Source organism: Squalius cephalus, assembly GCF_949319135.1.
Source record: "Squalius cephalus genome assembly, chromosome: 3".
Lineage (NCBI taxonomy): Eukaryota > Metazoa > Chordata > Actinopteri > Cypriniformes > Leuciscidae > Squalius > Squalius cephalus.
The window spans coordinates 53,667,263-53,688,231 of record NC_137124.1 but is presented as its reverse complement, the minus strand read 5'-3'; the positions used below and the strand labels follow the sequence as shown (position 1 = coordinate 53,688,231).

Below are 20,969 nucleotides of genomic sequence, written 5' to 3'. Positions count from 1 at the left end.
CTGGGATGTTTCTTAACACACTTAAGTACTCTTTTTAAAAAGTGCTTTTAAGTCAATAACCTTTTATAATAAGATGTACACTTATTTTGAAGTCATGTCTAACATATTATTACAAATTGCACGTGTTATTTGATATTACATTTAAAGTTAATATATTTTAAATATACTAAATTGCAACTTTATAATTATAAATGTGTATAAAACGGATACATTTAAATATATATATATATAAATGTTTTCATAGAAAATATATTTTACTTTACCATAAATGCTTCAGTACATTCAGCAGTAGCCTAAACTTTAATAATGTTTCAAAGACAATAGAAGTATTATGAAATGACATAAAGATATCCTTAAGTCCTACTTAAGTGGGTCAAAATACACCCTTAAATTCAACCAATTGCATTTAACATAAATTTTAACTATATTGTCATGGATTATCAAGGATTATCTGTTTTAGTTATGGATGGTTTTATCACGTTCTAGTTTTCAGTTACTCATCGTTTGATTACCTGTCACACATGATGTTAATTTAGTTAATTAGTCTGCTCTTGTGTTTAAGCCCTGTGTTTCTTTCAGTTCATTGCCTTTCCTCGTCAAGCTTATGTTGGTTGTTCTGTTCGCGCTTCATCTAGTTCAAGTATCCAAACTCAAAAGAGTATTTTGTTTCTTTGAGTTTGTGTTTAATAAAAGTAGCTGCTTTTCTTTATTGCTGTAACCAGCACCTGAAAATTATAAATTAAAAAATTATAAATGCAGTTTATTATATATAGCCTACATATAGCATTGTTTTTGCATTGCCTGCTGTGACTCCATCATCGGACGTCCTAAATGATTTAGCAGAGTTAGACATGTTCCTGGGTCAGCATATTTTGTTGATCCTGGAACAACATTCCTGTCTGAAAATGTAATCCTAACCATATCCCTATCTCTAAACCTAACCTGACCCATAACTTATCCCTATGAGGGAAATGATAAGTGAATAACACTGATATAGAAGCTCTAACCCTGGTTGTAAGCCTAAACTTGACGTAAACTGTAGACTTGTCCCTCAAATCTGATTGGTTGATTAGAATGTTGTTCCAGGATGAACAATGTTGATCCAGGAACATGTTGGACTACCTGCACCGGGCCGGAGTGTGACATAAAACATGCATCTCCATGCGCTTAGACAACCTGTTTTATAAACTGTTCAGTAAGAATGTGTTCTGGCAAAGAACCAAACTGCCACTCTCGCTGAGAACTGTTTGTCTCAGATTTTGGACAGGCCTCGTTCAGTCTAGCTCTCTTCCAACAAAGTACTTGCTTCCAGGTATTCGTACCAAGAATTCATTTTATAACATGTCGCGCATCCACCGATCACCCCGACTGAAGTCTAAATCATTTATATCGAAATATCTGTGATCTGTAAACTCCCACTATTCTCTGTACACTTAAAAAGAGACAGTATGAAGTGTCAATGGAGTATGAAGAGTCGACCAGTGCTTGTGTGGTCTAGGGGAGTTTTTCATATGGTTCTCAACATATCCTGTTTATTGGACAGTATTTAAAAAAAGTCCAGTGACCTAAATAAATTTTTTTTCTCAAGCAAAAGACAGACACAATCGTAGTATCATAGTTTTTTATAGCCTTATTTTCAATTTGTGCAAAAAACAATTATCTTCTAGCTTTAAAAAGAAACCGAGGACATACACTGTCATCCTCTTACAATACTGACAATACTGAAAACAAAGCACAAATCTGAATATTTACACAAACCATTTTTAAAGACTGTACAAACATCATACTCAAATATATTGCTGCACTGAGGTAACCAATTTCAAGAAAGTGAAAAAAGTCAAATAAAAGTAGGTGAAAAGTACAAAAGTAATATGCTCCTCGGCCCATATTCCAAGAACATCTATATTTAGTATGAATCCTGGACTCTGAACACTATACAACTAAGAAATATGCATTTAGATAAGACATACTGTAGACCGCAGTCTCTTTCCTCTCAGAGGTATGACTTTACATGCTTTCAGCGTAAGTACCTTTTTATAATGTTGCAGTATAAAAGTGGTTTAAACAAATCGATGTTCAGCCGCCACTGTTCACTTGAGAAATAAAAAATAAGTTAAACTTCCAATGAAATTGCTTTTAGCAGTAATGTCGGACTCGGGGTTGACATTTGATTCTCAAGTGAGCACATATCATGTGTCACATTCATAAATATTTGGTTCTGTTCCACGTAATTTGCAGTTCTGAGCAGGGATTGAAGGACGCATAATAATAAATAACAAAAATGAAGGTGCCATAATGAAAGATGAGCCTAAACATGCACTCAGTGACGCTGAATTCTCCCAGGACTGCACACTGTTTCAATGTTTTTGCACCTTTACCATAATGACTGAGTAGTGTTGACTCTGGAAGGCTCACATGCATTATGAAGGGAAGTTCTCTTTTGCTTGGAGTTCTGCCTCCTTTTCTTGCCTTCCATTTCTCTGCATAGCATCTGTTTGCCCAGTCCAGGTCCAACAGATCCACACTACTGTATTGTACACACTCAACTACTATCGCTATAGAGCGCAACAGTCGGGTTCCGGAAGTAAAATTCCCATTCATTTTCTTTACAGGGAAATTGATTTTAACAATAAGCCTTTGAGGCTTTTATATTTACATATTTGTAATGTTGTGATTCATCTTGGAAATGGTTGGTTTGGTTCATGACTGAGGTTTTTTTCCCCTACGGATAAATTGAATTCGAAGAATAATTCTCGAAGCAAAACCGCAAAAAAAGGTGTGTGGTGAATGTTGCACTCTATTCCTGCTCTGGCTTAAAAAAAAAAATGATTTGAAATAAAGCAAAAAAAATTGAAAACCTGTACAGATTAAATACAGTGTAATCAATATGCATTTTGTATGGAAATGAGAGTTTTTGCATGTATTCAAAACTAATAGAATATAATCCAAAAAATAAAACTGACTTATTTGATTAAAAAACAACAACGATTTAAACCAGCACTGCTGTTAAAATACCATTTCTACCACACTGCATTTTGTTAAGAGTTGCATGTGTGGTCAAAATATTATTCACAATTGTATATAAAACATTTGGAAGCCCATCGATTTAAATAGTTTGAGAAGACTTTGGTCTTCTTTAAATGTCTCTTTCCTCCAAAAGTCAGAGAAAGATGGAAGGGGTTGCATTCCACTTCTGTCTTTCGAGAGCAAATCTTTTGTGTCCCGTCAGTGGCGTCTCACTCTCTAACAGCGAAGACACGGAACGAACCACCTTCTGTATTGGTTTTACTGCAAGACAGAGACAGAGAAAGAAACAATTAAGAAACTATTTAAAAAAAAAAAAACACACAATACATGCTACTTTATGAATTGGCCCTTGTGCAACATATTTTTAAAAATATGCTTAAGTGCTAACTGAATGGACACTTAATTTGATAAAAATGTTAAGTGTTATTAAATGAAAAGTGTAGTTTAAGTTTATATTACTGTAAATGCAATTATTTTTTTATCCCCAAAAGTAGGACTTAAAGGTTAAAGATAGTTCACCCAAAAATGAAAATTCTGTCATCATTTATTCACTCTCATGTTGTTCCAAACATGTATGACTTACTTTCTTCTGCTGAACACAAAAGAAGACATTTTGAAGAATGTTGGTAACCAAACAGTTGATGGGCCCCATTGACTTCCATAGTATTTTATTTCCATACTATAGAAGTCAATGGGAGCCGTCTGGTTACCGACATTCTTCAAAATGTCTTCTTTTGTGAAAGAAATTCATACAGGTTTGCAACAACTTGAGGGAGAGTAAATGATGACAGAATTTTCATTTTTGGGTGAACTACCCCTTTAAGTACATCTTTATATGTGAATTCATAATTACTTCTATTGTCTTTGAAATATGATAAATTATAAAGTTGCAATTTAGTACAGTTAAAAATGTTTACTTCACATGTAATGTCTAATATTTCAAATGTATTTTAAAATAAAACCTTTCATTTGACATTATTACAAAGTGCACTTTTTAAAAGTGTAAGAAACAGTCGACTTTAAGTACACTTAAGTGGCGTTTTATTTCATTAATATTATCTGCAAGTACAGATTTTAAAAGTGTACTTTTAAGATCTGAAGTACACTACAAGTGCACTTTCATTGAAATTAAGCACACTTCTTTTTCACAAGGAAGGACAGTCAGAAAGGAAACGACAAGAATTCAGCTTGGTCTGATCATCTTCTTAACTCTTGTAGATGTTCAATTCAAGAGTGTCAATGTCCTCTAATCGACGCGTACCTGCTAGATTCAGATTAGCTCTGGAAACCATGACATTAACACTGGCCCAGTGCTCGTCTCGTGCTGTGGTTCCATTCAGTTTTCTTCCAGCAGCCATTATTGACTACTGTTCTTGGCCTGGCCTTGGCCTTTTCATTTATTCATAAATGGATTGGCCTTCAGGTGCTGGTGTATTGGACATGTTGCTTCGTTGGCATCAGATGTGCTGTAATTATCCTTGACCGGGACCACTGAGTCAGACACCAACAACTTTTCCATCCAATGGTAATATGGAGAGCATGTGAATACTTCCCTGTTAATAAAGTTCTCACGACGGGCTGCCCCCCATTTCCCATAGATTGCATCATATGAATAGCGTGCGGTGAGGAGAAAATCTATCCAAGCTGTCAGTGAATGGCTTTACTATGCTCAGTTTATAGGCCGGTCAAGGCAACCGTTTAAGAGGCGAGGATCGATTCCTTCGATGATGGTGTTAGATTTCATTACACTGGAGCCGATTTTGTCGATTTAAGCACTTTGCGCGCAGCACTGGAGAATAAGCAAAGAGTCCCTGTGTGGTCCATCCTCGATGAGAAACCACACCATTACTCTTTAACCACTAACGTGCCACAGGCAGATTTGGCCCATCATGGCTTTTGACCGCTGAATTGAGTTACTGAGAGAAAGCAAAGGGAAGAAACCAGAGCAGAGGTGAAGCGAGATACAGGACGTGTACCTCTCGGACTGGATGCCATTCTTCATGGTCCCGGTGTAACTTTTCCTCTTATCCAGAGCCAGGAGGTCCACATATCCCCCGCCGGCTTTGATCACTCCAGCGTGGATAGCAGCTCGGCAGATACTGGAGCCCTGGACATGAAGAGACAAAAGCTTATTCTTTTAGTCGGCATGCTCTCCTGTGCCATTCTCTCACAGAGAGGCTTCATTAGTAGTTCCGTTGATTGATATCATGCTTCCTCAAAGCACACACTTGCACGTGTTATATACTACATACACTGTCGGTCAAAGTTTGGAATTTTTGGAGTTTTTGATGTTTTTGAAAGACCAACAATGCGTGTTCTGAAACCAGCTCAGATAACAGGATTTCACAGAGAGTATGTCCCCATATTACACAACGCAACTTCTGTGAAATCTGTCAACACAAACTGCCAAAATCTTCAGATTGCTCAGACTTTTTTGCAACTGGTGTCAATACTTCTGTAAATCAAAGCAAACAAACTGGACCAGAGTTGCAAGTACGAGCAACAGTAATAGTGATGCTTGCCATAGCACTGTGCAGCTATGTTTTTCACTCTCAATTCCACAGTCCTTGAGATGTAAACAGTCTAAAGGAGCCTAGACAAATGACATCACTTCGAGGTCTACAGTACACACACCAGCAAGGCCAGAGCTCAAGAGCTCCAGAAAAGGCAAGTTGGCCAGACGCCTGGCAGCTTCAGTGTGTGTATGAACTCTCTGGAACTTCATGTACCTACAGTTTCTATTCTTTTAACCTGGAACGTAGGTTCAATTCTGTCTGCTTCTGTCCACTAAACACTTCAGTATGACCCTAGAGATTACCCCGGTTTAAAGTAATGAATGTGCACAGCTCATCGCACATGTCTGGGTGGCATTATCTTATAATACTCATCCAATTGCTCATGCATTATAAGTGCACTTTCAATCAAAGGCTACCTTTACAAATGACCAAGTCCAAACCACTGTATAATGAGGGTTAATTAGTGCTTGCTGGAGAGCGTGCTCTGATCTGAGGCCAGCTCGACAGACGCTCAGCTTTTACAGAGGAATGTGGCCGCAACAAGGCCAAAAGGCAAGTTCATTTGAGTTCACACACCACTAAACAGCCAGGCCAGGTCTCTTCTCCGGTGAGAAAAAGACATGTGAGAGAAGCGAATTATCCAGATTGCAGAGAATCTTAAGTTTAAGTAAGAAATCATCTTTTCAATGAATCTAGCTGATCTATTTCACTTGTTGGACTTATTCAATTTTCAAGTTCACCTCACAGATTCAATGAGCCGGTCACAGGGTTTTATGAATGTTTGCTAGAGAGAAGTTGTTTGAAGTTATCAGTGAATAACTATACTTCTTTGAGAATGAAATTTATTGACAATCTTTGGATTTGGCGAGAGGCTTAGGCCCAAAGGTGCTCAAGCTGCCATACTAGAGAGCTTGAGATGCATCCTTGAGACACAAATCCCCCAAACCTTTTAATAACCAAATGTTTCTTAGCATATGTTTACAGAAGGAGATACAACGATTACGTACATAGAGTGAACTTACACTGTCTAAGCTGTTCCCTAAACAGTTAAGTGTTCCATAAGGCCAAGACCTGACCTCAGGCATGCATGAGTCAGTGTAAGAGAGCTGCTCTCCAGCTCCACTCACACAGCTGCTGCTCTGTGGTCAGTCTACACTCTGGGAGAGAAATTAGTGGCGACAATGGAGCCCACCTCCACCAACAACTCCCTTAAGACTCACACAGACAATTCCCGCGGTCGACCCTCACCACAAGAGTAGCACGCTCACTTTAGCCCCATAAGTGCTTGAGTACGAACGCCTGTTCTCCCTCATTTCCCATCTCTCAGCCCTGTAACGCTCACGGACAGAAGCGGGTACTCACATCAGCGTAGATGTTGCTGCCGACCACTGGAGCCCAATATGAAGGTTCGTTTATGCAGTTAGCTTGGCAGAACACTCTGATGAGATAGAGGTGAAACTGGTAAGGTGCATTAGAAAGTACTTCCAGATGACCTATTATAGAGTGTAATCTATATGGTGAGTATAACAATTCATTGAACTGTACCTTGGACAATGAGAGGTGGACGTCTTGAAGGGACAAATCTCTGCTACTGTCGTGTAGCAGTCTATTGTTTGCTCTAAAAAGGAGGAAAATACATCATTGGTGAACCAGACCTTCTCTCAAAGATAATGAAATGTTTATTATTATTGATAAAATAATATTAATATATGAATTACAATATACAGTATGTTATAAATATAATAATTACATTCATATAATACTATATCAATCAATAGATCAATTATAATATTTGCCTTCACATAATAATACACTTTAGTATACTTTTAAGTCAAGTCACCTTTATGTATATTGTGCTTTATACAATACAGATTGTTTCAAATCAGCTTTACAGTGATAACAGGAAAATGATACATTTCAGCTGAAGTCATAATTGTTTAAATTTAAATGAAATGCAATTAGTTGAACTTAAGTGTTTTTGACCCACTTAAGTAGTACATCTTTATATGGAATTTCATAATTCTATTGACTTTGAAATATGGTCTACTGCTGAATACAAGTATTTATGGTAAACTAAAATATACTTAAATGTAATTTCTATTAAAACTTGTATGTCATGTGTTTAAATTTACTTGTAATTACTCATTTGTAGTTATGCGATTTAGTAGGTTTAAAATGTAATAACTTGAAATGTAATATATATGATTGCATGCTGAAACAATTATAAGATCAATGAGAATATTTGCATTTACACAAGAATTATTAAGATAAAACAGTAAAAATCCTCACCTTCCACTTTTGACACCATAAATGCATTGCCAGGTTTGTATTTACTACAAACAAACGAAAAAAATCACAGAACACAGATTAGATTTAATATCTATCAATGTGGATAATTAATTGTGGACAAACTTAATTGAAATGACTATATCATCATAACATTCAGACTACCTGAATGACTCTACGCCATTCTTGGTTGCCTTTACAAAGAACGGGAAGCTGTCTTTTCTTGTGACGTCAACGAGGCCTCCATTGTTGTCAATTATTCCATAGTGGATTGCAGCACGGCAAATACTTGATTGCTACAATAACAGGAAGAAAAAAAATGGAGTTATTAAATAAATCGAACATCATCATCAACAACAGGACCATGTGAAATCTCAGAGTAACACTTACAACATCATAGTACAGCGTTCCCCACACTTTCCCCTTCTTATTTACACAGTTGGCTGGGCAGTTGTACCTATGAAAGAAGAAAAAGACCACCAGTAAATTTTCAGAACTTATCATCTATTAAAATCTTTAAAGAAACGTCTACTTCATTCAGACTGACCTATTGCAGGTTGCACCTTTACATTTGTCCCTCATTTTTGTCTCACACTTAATAATTTGGGCTGAAAGGCAAAAATGAATACTTTAGATAAATGTACATTATTACTAAAGTTATATTATTTGAATGGTTTTAAAATATAATAAATGCTAAAAATCGTTAAATTATTATTATTATTATTATTAATTATTTAATAATTATTCAGTTGTTTTAGAATTTCAAGTAATATTATTCACACTAACCTAGATAGGTAGTTCTTGTAGTCTTGGGTGAGGAAGGTTTGGCATTTACAGTTTTTTTAGGGGAGAAAGGCTTGGACTGAGGCTTAGTTGGAGTAGTTTGAGGCTGTATCGGCTCCTGAGGCTTCTCCACCTCATTCATATCTGGAGACTCAGGGACTCCTAAAAACAAAAAACTCAAAAATTAGATTTCAATCTTTACACCTGGTATTAAGTTTGGTCGATCGGATCACAAGTGGACGACGCTAAATACAGGTGTAAACGAGTTCGAAAACGTTCTGAGCTTGTCCACTTTCGACCACTTCCAGAGATAGTGGAAAACACATTCGACCGGATTGCTTTTGTAGTGTAAACGGTCATGTGTTTGAAAGCCTCTTCTCTCCGTAAGTCTCTGGTCGTGTTCATATGTAAATTGTGCAAGCTTATTTTGTCCATTAGATCGAAAGATCTGAAAAAAGCCCATACATTTACCCGCCCATAGACAGCAGTGGTTGAAAGTGAGATGGATTAAAACAGGTGTTAAACGGGAACGTGTCTCCCTCGCCTACTTGTAATCCGATCGAACAAAACGCATCTTAATACCAGGTGTAAACAGGGCCATAGACCCCTATATAAACTGAACCAATGATAAGTTGTAAATGTGTTCAGAAATCTGCAACAAATATTTTATTGCATAGACTATTTTAAGTCAAAAAGTGAGCAGGGAATATACGAATTTAACGTATGTCTTCGGCAGGCATGATGTATTATGAATGTATTATGTATTATCAGGGCAGCGAGTGCCTGAGTCCTCCTCTACAGCGCCCCACAATTTTCCAATATAAATATGTGGTGAAAAATGGAACTGCAGCGTGCTCTCATAGAGAGCCATTGGGGCAGATTTCAGACTGCCCCGCTTATTTTCACATTACCTTATGTAAACCTCGCTCCAGACCAAGATGATATCAATTGGCTTCAGCTATGTGTATATTAGTCTGCATCAGGTCAGTAACTAGTTGGTATTGTCTGTTCTTCCTATGTGGAGTAGCGTATCAAATTAATGAAAGTATAATATGAAAGTATAATATATATATATATATATATATATATATATTTCTGTTGTGTTTGTTTCATGTTTGAGGTTGAATAATGCAACCTCGCCCAAAAGTGTTCTGCATGTGTTCAGCAATTACACAATATAAAGCTTACAAAATGTTTCTCATAAACTGCCACCAAGACCCAGAATCTGCCCTACCAAAATATATAGTCAGGAGCTGCTACTGGTTATACCTTTGTAATCATTCTTCTATCCTCATTCATCATCCTTACCTTTGTAACAGAGGTTGTCTCTGCAGCCTCCTCCATAGCTTGGTGGACATTGGGAGCAGGGGCGGCCATGTTGGTACGGGGCTTCCCCGATCCAGTTTCCCCTAGAAGAGGGCACAGGTTCAGCATGAGTTTGGAAATTACTGCAAAATCTGCACATTTGACTGAGCACTCAAAACACATTATCACACACTCTCACGGATCTCAGGACTGATTTAGGAAAACAAACCCCAGCTGCCAAATTAAATCATTAGCTTGGAAAAGAATAGCATATTCTGTCAATGTTTTCCTTTCCGAAAATCCTTCATTTACCTTTCCATTTTCCAAAGGATAAAACTTTGCTTATAGCCTCTATGTTTTGAAGGATGGAATCTTTGCTTTAAAAAAAGTTTTGTTCCATATAGGATAATCATCAGGAATAGTGATTAGCCATCTGGTGTTAAGTGAATAAACGTCAGCAGAAACAGCACAGTTACTGGTCTTACTTTGGCGAGTAGTTGCAGACGAGATAGACAGAGTTCTCCCAGACCTCTCCCCAAACGTTCATACGTGGACACGTGTGTACAGCACAGCCAACACGATTGGTTGTGGCCCAGACCAGCTGCAAACGAAGAAAAATGCAGTAGTATTAGTGATGTTTGAATTCAATATTCCTAATATTGAACCTTGACATGTAAGTTGAAGCAATGATGGCCTCAAATAATCTGGCTTGTTGAATAGAACTGTTATTTCTTTTGTAAGCGATCTTGTAATTACAATTTTCATCAGAAAAAAAATAAAATAAATCCAATACACTTACATTGAGGATGGACCCAAGCCAAGTCTAGAGCTCTTTTTACTTGAGCTAGTAAGCAACCATATACAACATGTTTATATTAAGTGTCTTTAACTACTATAACATTTAAACTAATCATTTGATACCATCCACTTATTATGTACATACATTTGTACATAGTACTTATGGGTAACAATTGATCAATTTATTGTCATTGTTACACATTACATGTAGTTACTGTAGTAATAACTGTAAATTGTGCATAATTACATGCAATTAACCCTAAACCAAACACTCATCCTAAACCTAACCCTATAGTAAGTAAATGTAGTTAATTATTATTACTCAGTACTTGAATGTATAATAACATTGTAACACAGACACCTTAAAATAAAGTGTAACCTACTTATTTTTTACAAATACCTCCATGTAATTACATCTGTAATTAATATTTGTAGATATTACACGCCTACCCCTAACCATTAACCCACTCTTAAACCTACCCATACCACCAAACCAGTCCCTAACCTTACCCGTATCCAACCTCAATAGCAGCAAATGTGTTTTGCAATATAAGAACACAATAAGTTCATTGTACCAAACAATTATTATTATTATTGACGTAATTACATAGTAGTTAAAGAAACCTAATATAAAGTGGGCCCAAAAAAAACGTTTTAGTATGCACAAAAGATGCAGATCTCTTTGCTGTTGTTGGTGTTGAAAGAATAAAAAAGACATCCATATCAGCTCCCCCCAGACCAGAGGAGGAAGTGTTCCCCAACAGGAATCGGTCTCCGTTCTGGGGCAGCAGCAGAAGATTGATGGGGCCACGGGGGCCATGAATAGAGACTGCCCTCTTTCATTCTGCACTGAAGGGCGGAAGGAGAAGCACCTCAAGTGTGACCGGGCCAGTTTCCTGAAAAACGTGTGTGATCCTTCCCTTCATTCACTCTTATCCACACAAACAAAGTAATGCCTGCGTGCAGCCCATGAGTTGTGGTCAAGGCCCAAGCTGATTCGCTTAAACACAATAGAGTTCACCGGGTACAGTCCTGCAGCACGAGCCAAACCATTTGGCTGTGAAATGAAAGGGAAGTGCTTAGTCAGGCCTTTTTTTTTTCATACATACAGTTAAACCGTAGTGGGGTTGCATCCAGCCCCGTCGAGCACAACCCGAGGGAACACGTCTCGATGCTCCCTCGGGAATGCACTTCCTGTACGGGGGCAAAAAAAAAGAGGCCACAGGCGGTGTCGGCCATGGGACAATGATACAGCAAACTAATCAGTCTCAAAAAACACAAACTCAGGTTTATCCCTGATGGATCGTTTGGCAGAGAGAAGATTGAGGGGCCCTTGCACAGCACGTGAGAGAGGAGCAGAAAACAAGGAGAATTGCTGCGTGGATTTGGCATGGATCCCCTACGACTCTGCATCTTCAAAAGAATTCGGGTCAAACAGGAAAATGATTCAGGAGTCAAGGAACGCTTTCCAGATGCTGGTGACCTGCTTTTTGAGGGCCAGCAAGCTGAGAGAATGTGGGACAAATTCATTCCAGTGAAGTAAAGTCTGAGAGGACATGAGGCCATTGCCCAACCCCTCTCTCTTTCTTGTTTCATTTTTTTTATTATTATTTTCATTCTCAATTTTCTCTGTTATTCTCTCTTAGACTTTGGAAGGACCTCTCTTTCCTACTTTTCTTTTCTTTGTGCATTTTATCTGCTTGATCTGGCACGTTCAATATGTTTTGACAGTATCAACATTCTTTTTCAAATACCATCATTTAAAGAAAAAGGGATAATAAGCTGTTAAGAAGTGTAGAATGAAACAGAATGAGGGCTGCAGCAAACCACTGGTTACTTATAATAACCTACAGTGAATCTAAATAGTATTTGGACACTACAAGGGATAATTCCCAAAAAATTCACCCAAAAATGAAAAATTTGTCAACTGCCCTCATGTCGTCCAAACTCAGACTTTCATGCATCTTCGAAATGCAAATGAAGATATTTTTAATGAAACCTGAGAGATTTCTGTCCCTCAAGAAATTTGGCAATAAGAAATCGTATATGAATTGAGCGGTTTAATCCAAGTCTGAAGAGATGCAATCACTTTATATGATGGACAGATATAATTAGCGTATAAGCATTGATCAACGAATATACCTAGAGCATCAGAATCTCATACATTACATGCTTGGTGCATGAGAAAGAACCTCGATGGACTGTCAATGGATGGACAAAAATGATTCATTTTTCATTTTCGGGTGTAATTGCCCTTTTAAGATTAATTTACAATAGCATTTTTAGGACTCGCTTAAGTGTCCAAATACATTTTGGGGCCATTATATATTTATTACATGTGTGATACAAGACACTGTTCTGTGCCAGGTTAATGAACACCAGTGGTCAAGGCTGCACTCCATATGCTGTTTTCAATGGCACTTCTGTTTTAATGCAGGTCACACATGCTACTTATTAAACACCGCTGATGAGGCGTAAACTCAAGCTAGCAAGTGCACACCTTCGCACGCGAGTTTTAAAATCATAAACAAGGTCATGTTGTTTAGTCCCACTGGGATAATTGTTAGCCAACTAATCTTTCTCACTCACTTGTGTGTAGTGGGTGCACATGGGTCCAGAGCAGCGCTCAGGGCACCACGGGTTGCACTCATGCGGGTAAGGGTAGGTGTAGTCCTTCACCTCATCGTACCAGGCCTGTACATGGTAGGCAGGAGAGCGGTACCTATCATGAAAGAGACACAATTATTGAATATGATTATGAGTATCACACCACTACTTAAACAAGGGGCAGTCGTGGCCTAATAGCAGGGGCGCAACTACCCAGTGTCAGAGGGGTATGCAGCAACAATTTTGGCAAAATGTTGAAAACAAAGTATGTCCCCAGATCTGAATGAACAATTTCAATCTCTAGAGACTTTTTCAGGCCTGAAATCACAATTTTAAAATTCAAATATTCTAATATATCCATGTTTTCCATGACTGTGGCCATTAGTAGCACCTTGCACAACCGGTTATGATACAAGAACAGACTGATATGGTCTTTGTAAATGTGTGTGTGTACTCATACCTTCCCCAGTGCACTGCAAGGTTCTGCCCGATGGACTTCAGAAGGTCTTGAGGTCCATGTTCCCACTGGCATTGTTCCGCCCAATAGGTTGCCGACTTCTCCAGTTCATCATCCCAAACCTGGTCATACACACACAAGCTAAATCAAACTCCCAGCAGAACACAACAGATTCATAATTCTCATATGTTTGCACTGAGACTTTAACAAAATACTGAACATGCTGAGTTTTATTCCCAGATAATTCCCTTTGCCTTCCTCTCACTCTTCATCTTCAATATAGGACTGGGAATCAGGCCCAATACAACTAAAATATTGGTTACAAGCACGCACATCAGAGCTTGGCTCACATCCATTGTAAATCCCCAGCAATCAGGCTTAAATGAGACAAATTTCCCCAGCTTATTTCTCCACCTGTAGGGAGAGAGGACTCACTTCGCCCCACAGAACAGGGTTCTTCACCTCTGAGGAACTCTCAGTAAATTTCCAACTGCATTATGGGCACAAACACTCACACATTCTGTAACCTCAGTTCTAAAGGTGCTGTTTGGGACTAAGCCACATTTCTGAAACCCTTACTTGTTCGCTGAGGCCTGGCAGCGGTTCTGAAACCCCTGCTTGTGGTAGACTCCTGTCTTTCTTAAAGGCATCAGCCCAACTACATTAACCATAAGGCCTTTCTCTTTGTATCTTTCCCTTAAAAACTCACTACATCAACATTACATTCACTTTCAATGTACCATATGCAAAGGTACACAGGGCAGAGTAATAAAGCAAGGCTGTGCTCTCAGTAGGTCCCCAGAACACCTATGATTAAAGCGTTTCTTATGAAAAAGTTTTTAAAACTCAATTTCCTACAATACTTTGCATTGGCATACAATTAATGCTGCCATCTTGTGCTATCGGAATTATGGTAAACATGAGTTTCCTAGTTAAAAATTCAAGGCAGTCTACTCTCAAGTTGTATTTACCAAATACTGAGAAGCTCGGGGAAGTCCCCGAGAATAATCATAATCATGCGTATTGTATGTTTTATACAGTGAAATTAACCTGTATTTTAAATTCTGACAATCTAGATAGCTCGCTGAATGTTTGTATGGTTGTCAATGAATGGGATGCTAAATATCATTTTGGCTTTAATATGATTTTCCCAATAAATAGGCAAGAATAAACTTTCCAACAACAAAGCACTTGATTGCGACGAGCTCGTACACAACTTCAGAAGTGGGAATTAGAACATTTCCGATTGCACATGAAGGCAGCATAAGGCCTTCAAACTGTGTCAGTCTTTGTCAGAATACAGCTAATGAAAAGCCAATGTCTCACCTTTGCAATTAGCTTGTGTAACAGTGTAGGAGTATCATCTACTGGTACAACATAACCAAGCTTTTGCTAGGTCAGCATTACTTCTAACTGGAACTTCAAAAAAACTTCTTTTGTGTTCCACAGGAAGAATCGTACAGGCTTGGAACAACATGGCCAATGGTGACAGCATTGTCATTTTTGGGTGAACTATAGGCTAACTTGTGAAATAGAAGTGCACTTAAATGTATTGAATGTGCACTTGTAACGTACTTCAAATCTTAAAAGTGTATTATTATTTTTTTAAACTATACCTGTTGATAATATAATATTAAATAAAAGGCCACTTAAGTGTACTTAGAGTACATTTTCATGACTATGTTTCCTAACACACTTATTTTGATGTTTTGACAAAGATACTAAAGCACATGTAAAATATTTTATTATAATTTTAACTGTAGTGTGTTACATATTTATAGTTTATACATTTGAAATTGCACCATCATTACAGATGTGTTATTACAAATATATTTAAATACATCACATGCATTCAAGTAAATGACATTCAAATATATTTTAAGCATGAATCATGTGATGCTAAATATTATTTTGGCTTTAATAAGATTTTCCCAATAAATAGGCAAGAATAAACCAAGAATTCAAGGCAATGATTAACCATATTAGGCAAGAATTACCCATATTTCGAAGACAATAGAAGTAACAAATGAACTTGCATATAAAGTTGTAGTCCTACTTAAGTGGGTCAAGAAACACTCTTAAGTTCAACTAACTGCATTTCATATAAATGAAAACCATAATACATTTTCATTTAATTGCATTTAAAATGCAGTTAAGTGTCCGAAAACGTAGGGACAAACAAAGGGAATCCCTTTGACACGTGCGATTTCAAGGCAGCATACAGTACCTGCCATTTTTGTCACATAACTGGAGCCTCGTATCTGTTCCAGTAATGTCACTAATCTTTGGCTCTGTTTTCTACCTGTGTCGGGACTCCTGTCTCAGCCGGCGGCTATAAGCTACAGTGCAATTGTCTCCACAGTAAAAAGGCACCACACCACGCTGACTGCTCTGCGTCCCAGTGAGTTCATCTTTTCCAGACAAGATTACACTTGTAAAAGCAACGTCTCTCCCCATGAAGCCTGTATTTGGCCCCTAAGCAAACCTAAAGATATTTACTGCACCAGAAAAAAAAGATGACTGATGCTAACACAAAACGCAATTAGTATAAACCAGGGTCATTAATGCAGAACCGAGTGTTGGTTTTGTACAGCTGTGTGGTCGACATAAAAATACCTTTGCTGCAGACTAAACTCACAGCATCTCGGTTCTAAAACCAACTGAACTGTCTTGCTATCTACATTGACAGTTATATTCTAACGCAACTGAAATAGAACCTCATTAGTGACGGCTTTGATACACTCTTCATATGCACAGACAGGACTGGGAAACTAGACAAACTAATAGGATCTAATGTTAGCATGTTGCTAAGTTAACCCTGCTGAAAAATGCATGCTGGAAACAGCATGAGACGCTGGTTTGCTGGTCCCCAGTTTGCTGGACCAGCTATTCCAGCCCAATTTTGTTTGAGAACAGCATGACTGCTGGTCCACCAGCTATTATACCAGGCCTAACTAGCATAATACCGCTTGGACCAATATGGAATTCATGCTTGTTTATGCTGGATCTGTCAGCAGGGAACAGAGTATTAATAAGCGTAACAACCCTTGGGGAAAAAGAAGTGTGCTTAATTGCGCTTTGTATGCTTACATGTACTTCATTTTCACAAGGTAATACATAGCACACACAGAAATGTTGGGTAAAATGATGCATTTTCAAATAGATTGAACTATTTTGAATTGATGGTATTTATTAATGAATGAATATCAAGAATAAATCTGCCATCGTTGGTAAAAATGTACAGCTTGTCACATTCTGAGGTTTTCTTCTCAGTGTCTCTTTAGCCAAAATAAGGCACTTAGATGTCAGCATTATGTTATTGCCTACGTTTTGAAACAATCTTAGTGTCTGCCGCACACTTATGATGGCGTTAAAATGCTTTCTAGATAGTTAACTCCCTAGGTTTTGGAACAGAACCTTCTGAGTTTTCAGCTCAGTTAATTTTAGTGTCTCTGTACAGACCCTTGATGTTACAGTAAATCATAATAAAGTCGGATGTGAGTAAAATGACATTCTCACCATGTACTCCATGTTGGAGGCAGTCGGGTACACCACTCCTCTCAGCTTGTTGTGCAGTTGCAGGATCTCCTCCCTGTCCGTCCACTTGATGGCTCTGCGAGTGCGCACAGGCACTTCAGCTTTTGTGCTGTTGGGTTCCAGCTCATCCTGGTAGCGTTGCATTAACTGCCTCAGCTCCAGGGAGTCGGGAAGGACGAGGGAAGCAGACAAGCTGGCACCCAGGAATATCAGGGCGATGGAAACGAGACTGTTCATGGCAGCGTTGATGCTTTCAGGGTCGGATCACAGTAGACTGCCTTGTGTGAGCTGGTCTTCAGCGCTCTGTTCTGGAAAATCTGGAAGGAAATATGGTTTCCATGAGGATAAGTGTTGGGAAAGTTGTTGGAGAAAACGATGGATAGTAAACACATGTCTATGTGTTTACTTAAAAAGAGAAATTAGTGCTTCAAAGAGGAATTTGCAAAATTGGCTTCATTAGTCACTCTTATTGCATCCTGACTAAACATACACCACAAACAGATGAACCCAATAACAACAGAATCTGAGTTGCTATTCTGGGACTACATAAGATTCATCCATCCATGTTTTGCAGTAACTGCTCCTTTGTTTAAACTCTGCTTATCCATTAGCTGAATCAAACAAAAACATGTCCAGGTTACATTTCACATCCAAATCAGTAAACAGGTCATTTTGCATAAAGCAAGCACAATTTTAAGATAAATAAGCTTCACTGTCATATTACTTTGAGAGGTCAAATTCTTGATTTAATTAAAGTAATAAGAATTGCACTTAATTGTCATAAGAATATGAAAATAATGTCAAAATGCAAAACATCTTAATGGTCCTAAAAGAGACAATTCCTTGTTGGTTTCTTATGATGGTGCTGTGAAATGAAAGCTTTAGCGTAAGTTCTGCCGGGACGACTCAATTGTTACGTCAGTTATTACCTTCTCATCTATCCAATCGTGTTCTAATACTTGTAGTATAAAAGATCGGTTCTTCCACATGTCTGAGTTTGCAGATGCTGATGCCTACATTCACCTCCACCTTTCCCCACCACCACCACCAGGATGGTCCCTTCCCATACCTCCAGGGGGTCGGCCGCGCCCCTGCCTTCGTCTTGAGGGAGGAAATGCAGATTCCTCGGATTGCGAGCTACGGACGGGGTCTACGCCAAAGAACTTTATATCATAATACTTGCTTGCTGGGCTGTTAATAAGTGCATACTTGTTACGTTATTTTGCCTCCCGGGTCTTTCTGGCAGAAAAATGACAGACAGGAGTTTTTGATAAACAGAATTCAACCCTTTTTTTTTCTGCTGAATTGCCATAACTTGCTCAGATTAAATTTGCCATCTATCCTCACTGGAGCAGCACTCACACGTGAGATAATGAAATGGCCCACATTGATCCACATTAAATGAATAGTTTTGCTCTAATTTGAAGAATGTTCATTGTTTGTCATAGTCAGTTCGCCCCAGTTTGGACATGTCAACCAAAGGTCTCATCATTACAGTGAAAACTATCAAAGCCCCTCCATGACAAAAACCCATTGTAATCTTTCATCACTACTCAAAAGACCAAACTACTAAGCCTGATCTCCTTTGATTAGATGTGTTAGTTTGATGGACCAGCAGGTCTGTTTGATCTCTGCATGTTCAGCATCCATCCATACGCTGACCTTTGTTTATTAAACTCATTAATACCCTGAGGTGACAGTGGGACAAAGGATAATTCATTAGCAATAAGGAGAGGAATAAATCCACACTCAGCAGTGGTTTTACTCACATTTATCAAAGCAGATTCTTCTCTGTCCTAGACTGACTTTCTCTGGGAATGGAATTGTCCTGGATTGGACAGCGACTGGAGGAGGTGCAAGAATGGGAGAGAAGAGCAAGTGAATTAGGGTTATTTATTGGAGGAGATGGAAGAGAAAAGTGGCCACCTCCAGCCCCACACATCTAAATGCAGATGAGCCAAACACGTGAAACACCAAGCCCCAGAATCGTCCTGCTTATCACGATTTATTGAACAATCCAAATCTCTCTCATTTTTACTTCTCACACTTTCTCACTCTCTCTGCATAGCCTTGACATCCAACACCAAGTCTGAGTAAACACAGGCACTGCTTCAGTTCCAGCTGCCTCCCTTTTTTTCTCTCTAGTTCACATTCACTTCTGCTCATCCCTCTCCTGGATTTTTATACTATGACAGACAGCACAGCCAGGAAAATGCCAACCGGGCACCTAGTCCACATAAACATTGGCAGGTGGTCCATCTGCACTTTATAAGGCAAAATGCTTTTCGGTTTGTGCACATTGTGCTTTGCACAAATATTAAAGTTTAAAATGGCAAGAGATTGTTATGACAGCATGACAGTCGAACCACATGCACATTTTCCATTTTGGCAATGAGTGCAACTAATGTCCAAAATCATGCTCAAATTGTATTTTGATACTCATCACCTGAGCTCTTAGAACTATATGCTGATAAACACTGACTATCAATGGTTCATTACCAAAAAAGGAGAAAAAAGCTTCTCTCTTGATACTGAACTTCAATTCACTATGCATCTAAATGCAATTAATCAAGAATGCCTATGTAAAGATAACTCTCTCTGTGATCTCTTTTATATAATAAAAAGTCAAAAACATAGTTTACCTAGTCTGAATCTTCTCCACGAGCTATTCCTGAGGTTGCTGCAGCTCAGTGTCTTGCGGCTGGAGTATTTTCCTTGAAAGTCAAACAAGTGTGAGTAGTTGAGGCCGTTTGGCAGCTGTGGACTCTGACTGACTCTGTGGAAGCAGCTCAGCTCCTTTTATAGAGGAGGAGAGGAGGGGGAGGCTGAAGAAGGCTGTGTTCTTGGCAAAACTCCGTCGCTCTGACGAACGATGTCGAGATGAAAACGCAAAGAACATAAATCATCTCAAACTACCTCCAGAGACACAGAGGATTACTCAACACCACACGACAGCAGGATGTTTGTCGACAAGTTATCGTTTTGTAATTTGTCATTAGTTCTGTCAATACATTAATGGTTTTATAAATGCTTACAAATATTTATCAAATATTATTTTGCTCCAGGTTTAATTTTTTTATACTTTGCACTATTATGTGTGGTAACCTGCTGTTAATTAATATTTTAATTCCCTTTAATATATATATATAAGATAATAAATACAGGTGTAATATAAATACAGACTCTATATGAATATATATTTAAAGAAATTAATACTTTTTATTGAGCAGGGACATGGGCGGCACTAGGGAGGGGCTAGCAGGTGCTTCAGCACCCCCAAGAAAGACCAAAGCTCCCCAATAGCACCCCCAAAAATAATTTCTGGAAGCAATTACATTAAGGCTGTATTATATGGAAGCCCTGAACCGCATGGTGAAGAAAAAAAACGAAAACTTATCTTGTTATTTCGACATAATAAGTCATTATTTTCGACATAATATCTGTTATTTCAACATAACTCGTTATTTCAACATAATAACTCGTTATTTCAACATAATAACTCATTATTTCAACATAATAACTCGTTATTTCAACATAACTCGTTATTTAGACATAATAACATTCTAATCTGCCTTTAACCACATGAAGCATTCTTATAAGGGGTTTTTATGGGAGGAAAATGCTTAACGTGTAATTAAACACGTTAAGTGTTT

General features: G+C 38.2%; 1 protein-coding gene across 2 annotated transcripts; it reads right to left on the bottom strand.

The window, feature by feature from the left end:
* Positions 1 to 2,196: 2,196 nt before the first annotated feature.
* Positions 2,197 to 20,093, bottom strand: crispld2 (cysteine-rich secretory protein LCCL domain containing 2). Of its 2 annotated transcripts, XM_079865484.1 has the most exons (16): positions 19,959 to 20,093; positions 19,086 to 19,160; positions 17,299 to 17,633; positions 13,783 to 13,901; positions 13,305 to 13,437; positions 10,403 to 10,518; positions 9,921 to 10,021; positions 8,616 to 8,774; positions 8,377 to 8,437; positions 8,220 to 8,286; positions 7,995 to 8,125; positions 7,833 to 7,876; positions 7,089 to 7,161; positions 6,906 to 6,981; positions 5,004 to 5,134; positions 2,197 to 3,288 (listed from the first exon to the last, which is right to left on the bottom strand). In XM_079865484.1, exons 3-16 carry the CDS (start codon positions 17,551 to 17,553, stop codon positions 3,237 to 3,239), a joined length of 1,518 nt encoding a protein of 505 aa, XP_079721610.1. In that variant the 5' UTR covers positions 17,554 to 17,633; positions 19,086 to 19,160; positions 19,959 to 20,093; the 3' UTR covers positions 2,197 to 3,236. The 2 variants fall into 2 exon arrangements, with proteins under 2 accessions (XP_079721610.1, XP_079721611.1); XM_079865485.1 differs by lacking the exon at positions 19,086 to 19,160 and having other exon boundaries at positions 19,959 to 20,075.
* Between the last annotated feature and the right edge of the window lie 876 nt (positions 20,094 to 20,969).

Excerpts from the sequence above, each read along its gene's own strand:
- crispld2 (XM_079865484.1), bottom strand. The coding sequence starts at position 17,553 with ATGAACAGTCTCGTTTCCATCGCCCTGATATTCCTGGGTGCCAGCTTG. Across the intron at positions 8,438-8,615 it reads TACAAGAACTACCTATCTAG|CCCAAATTATTAAGTGTGAG; the intron begins GTTAGTGTGAAT and ends TTTGCCTTTCAG. Across the intron at positions 3,289-5,003 it reads AATGGCATCCAGTCCGAGAG|TAAAACCAATACAGAAGGTG; the intron begins GTACACGTCCTG and ends TCTGTCTTGCAG.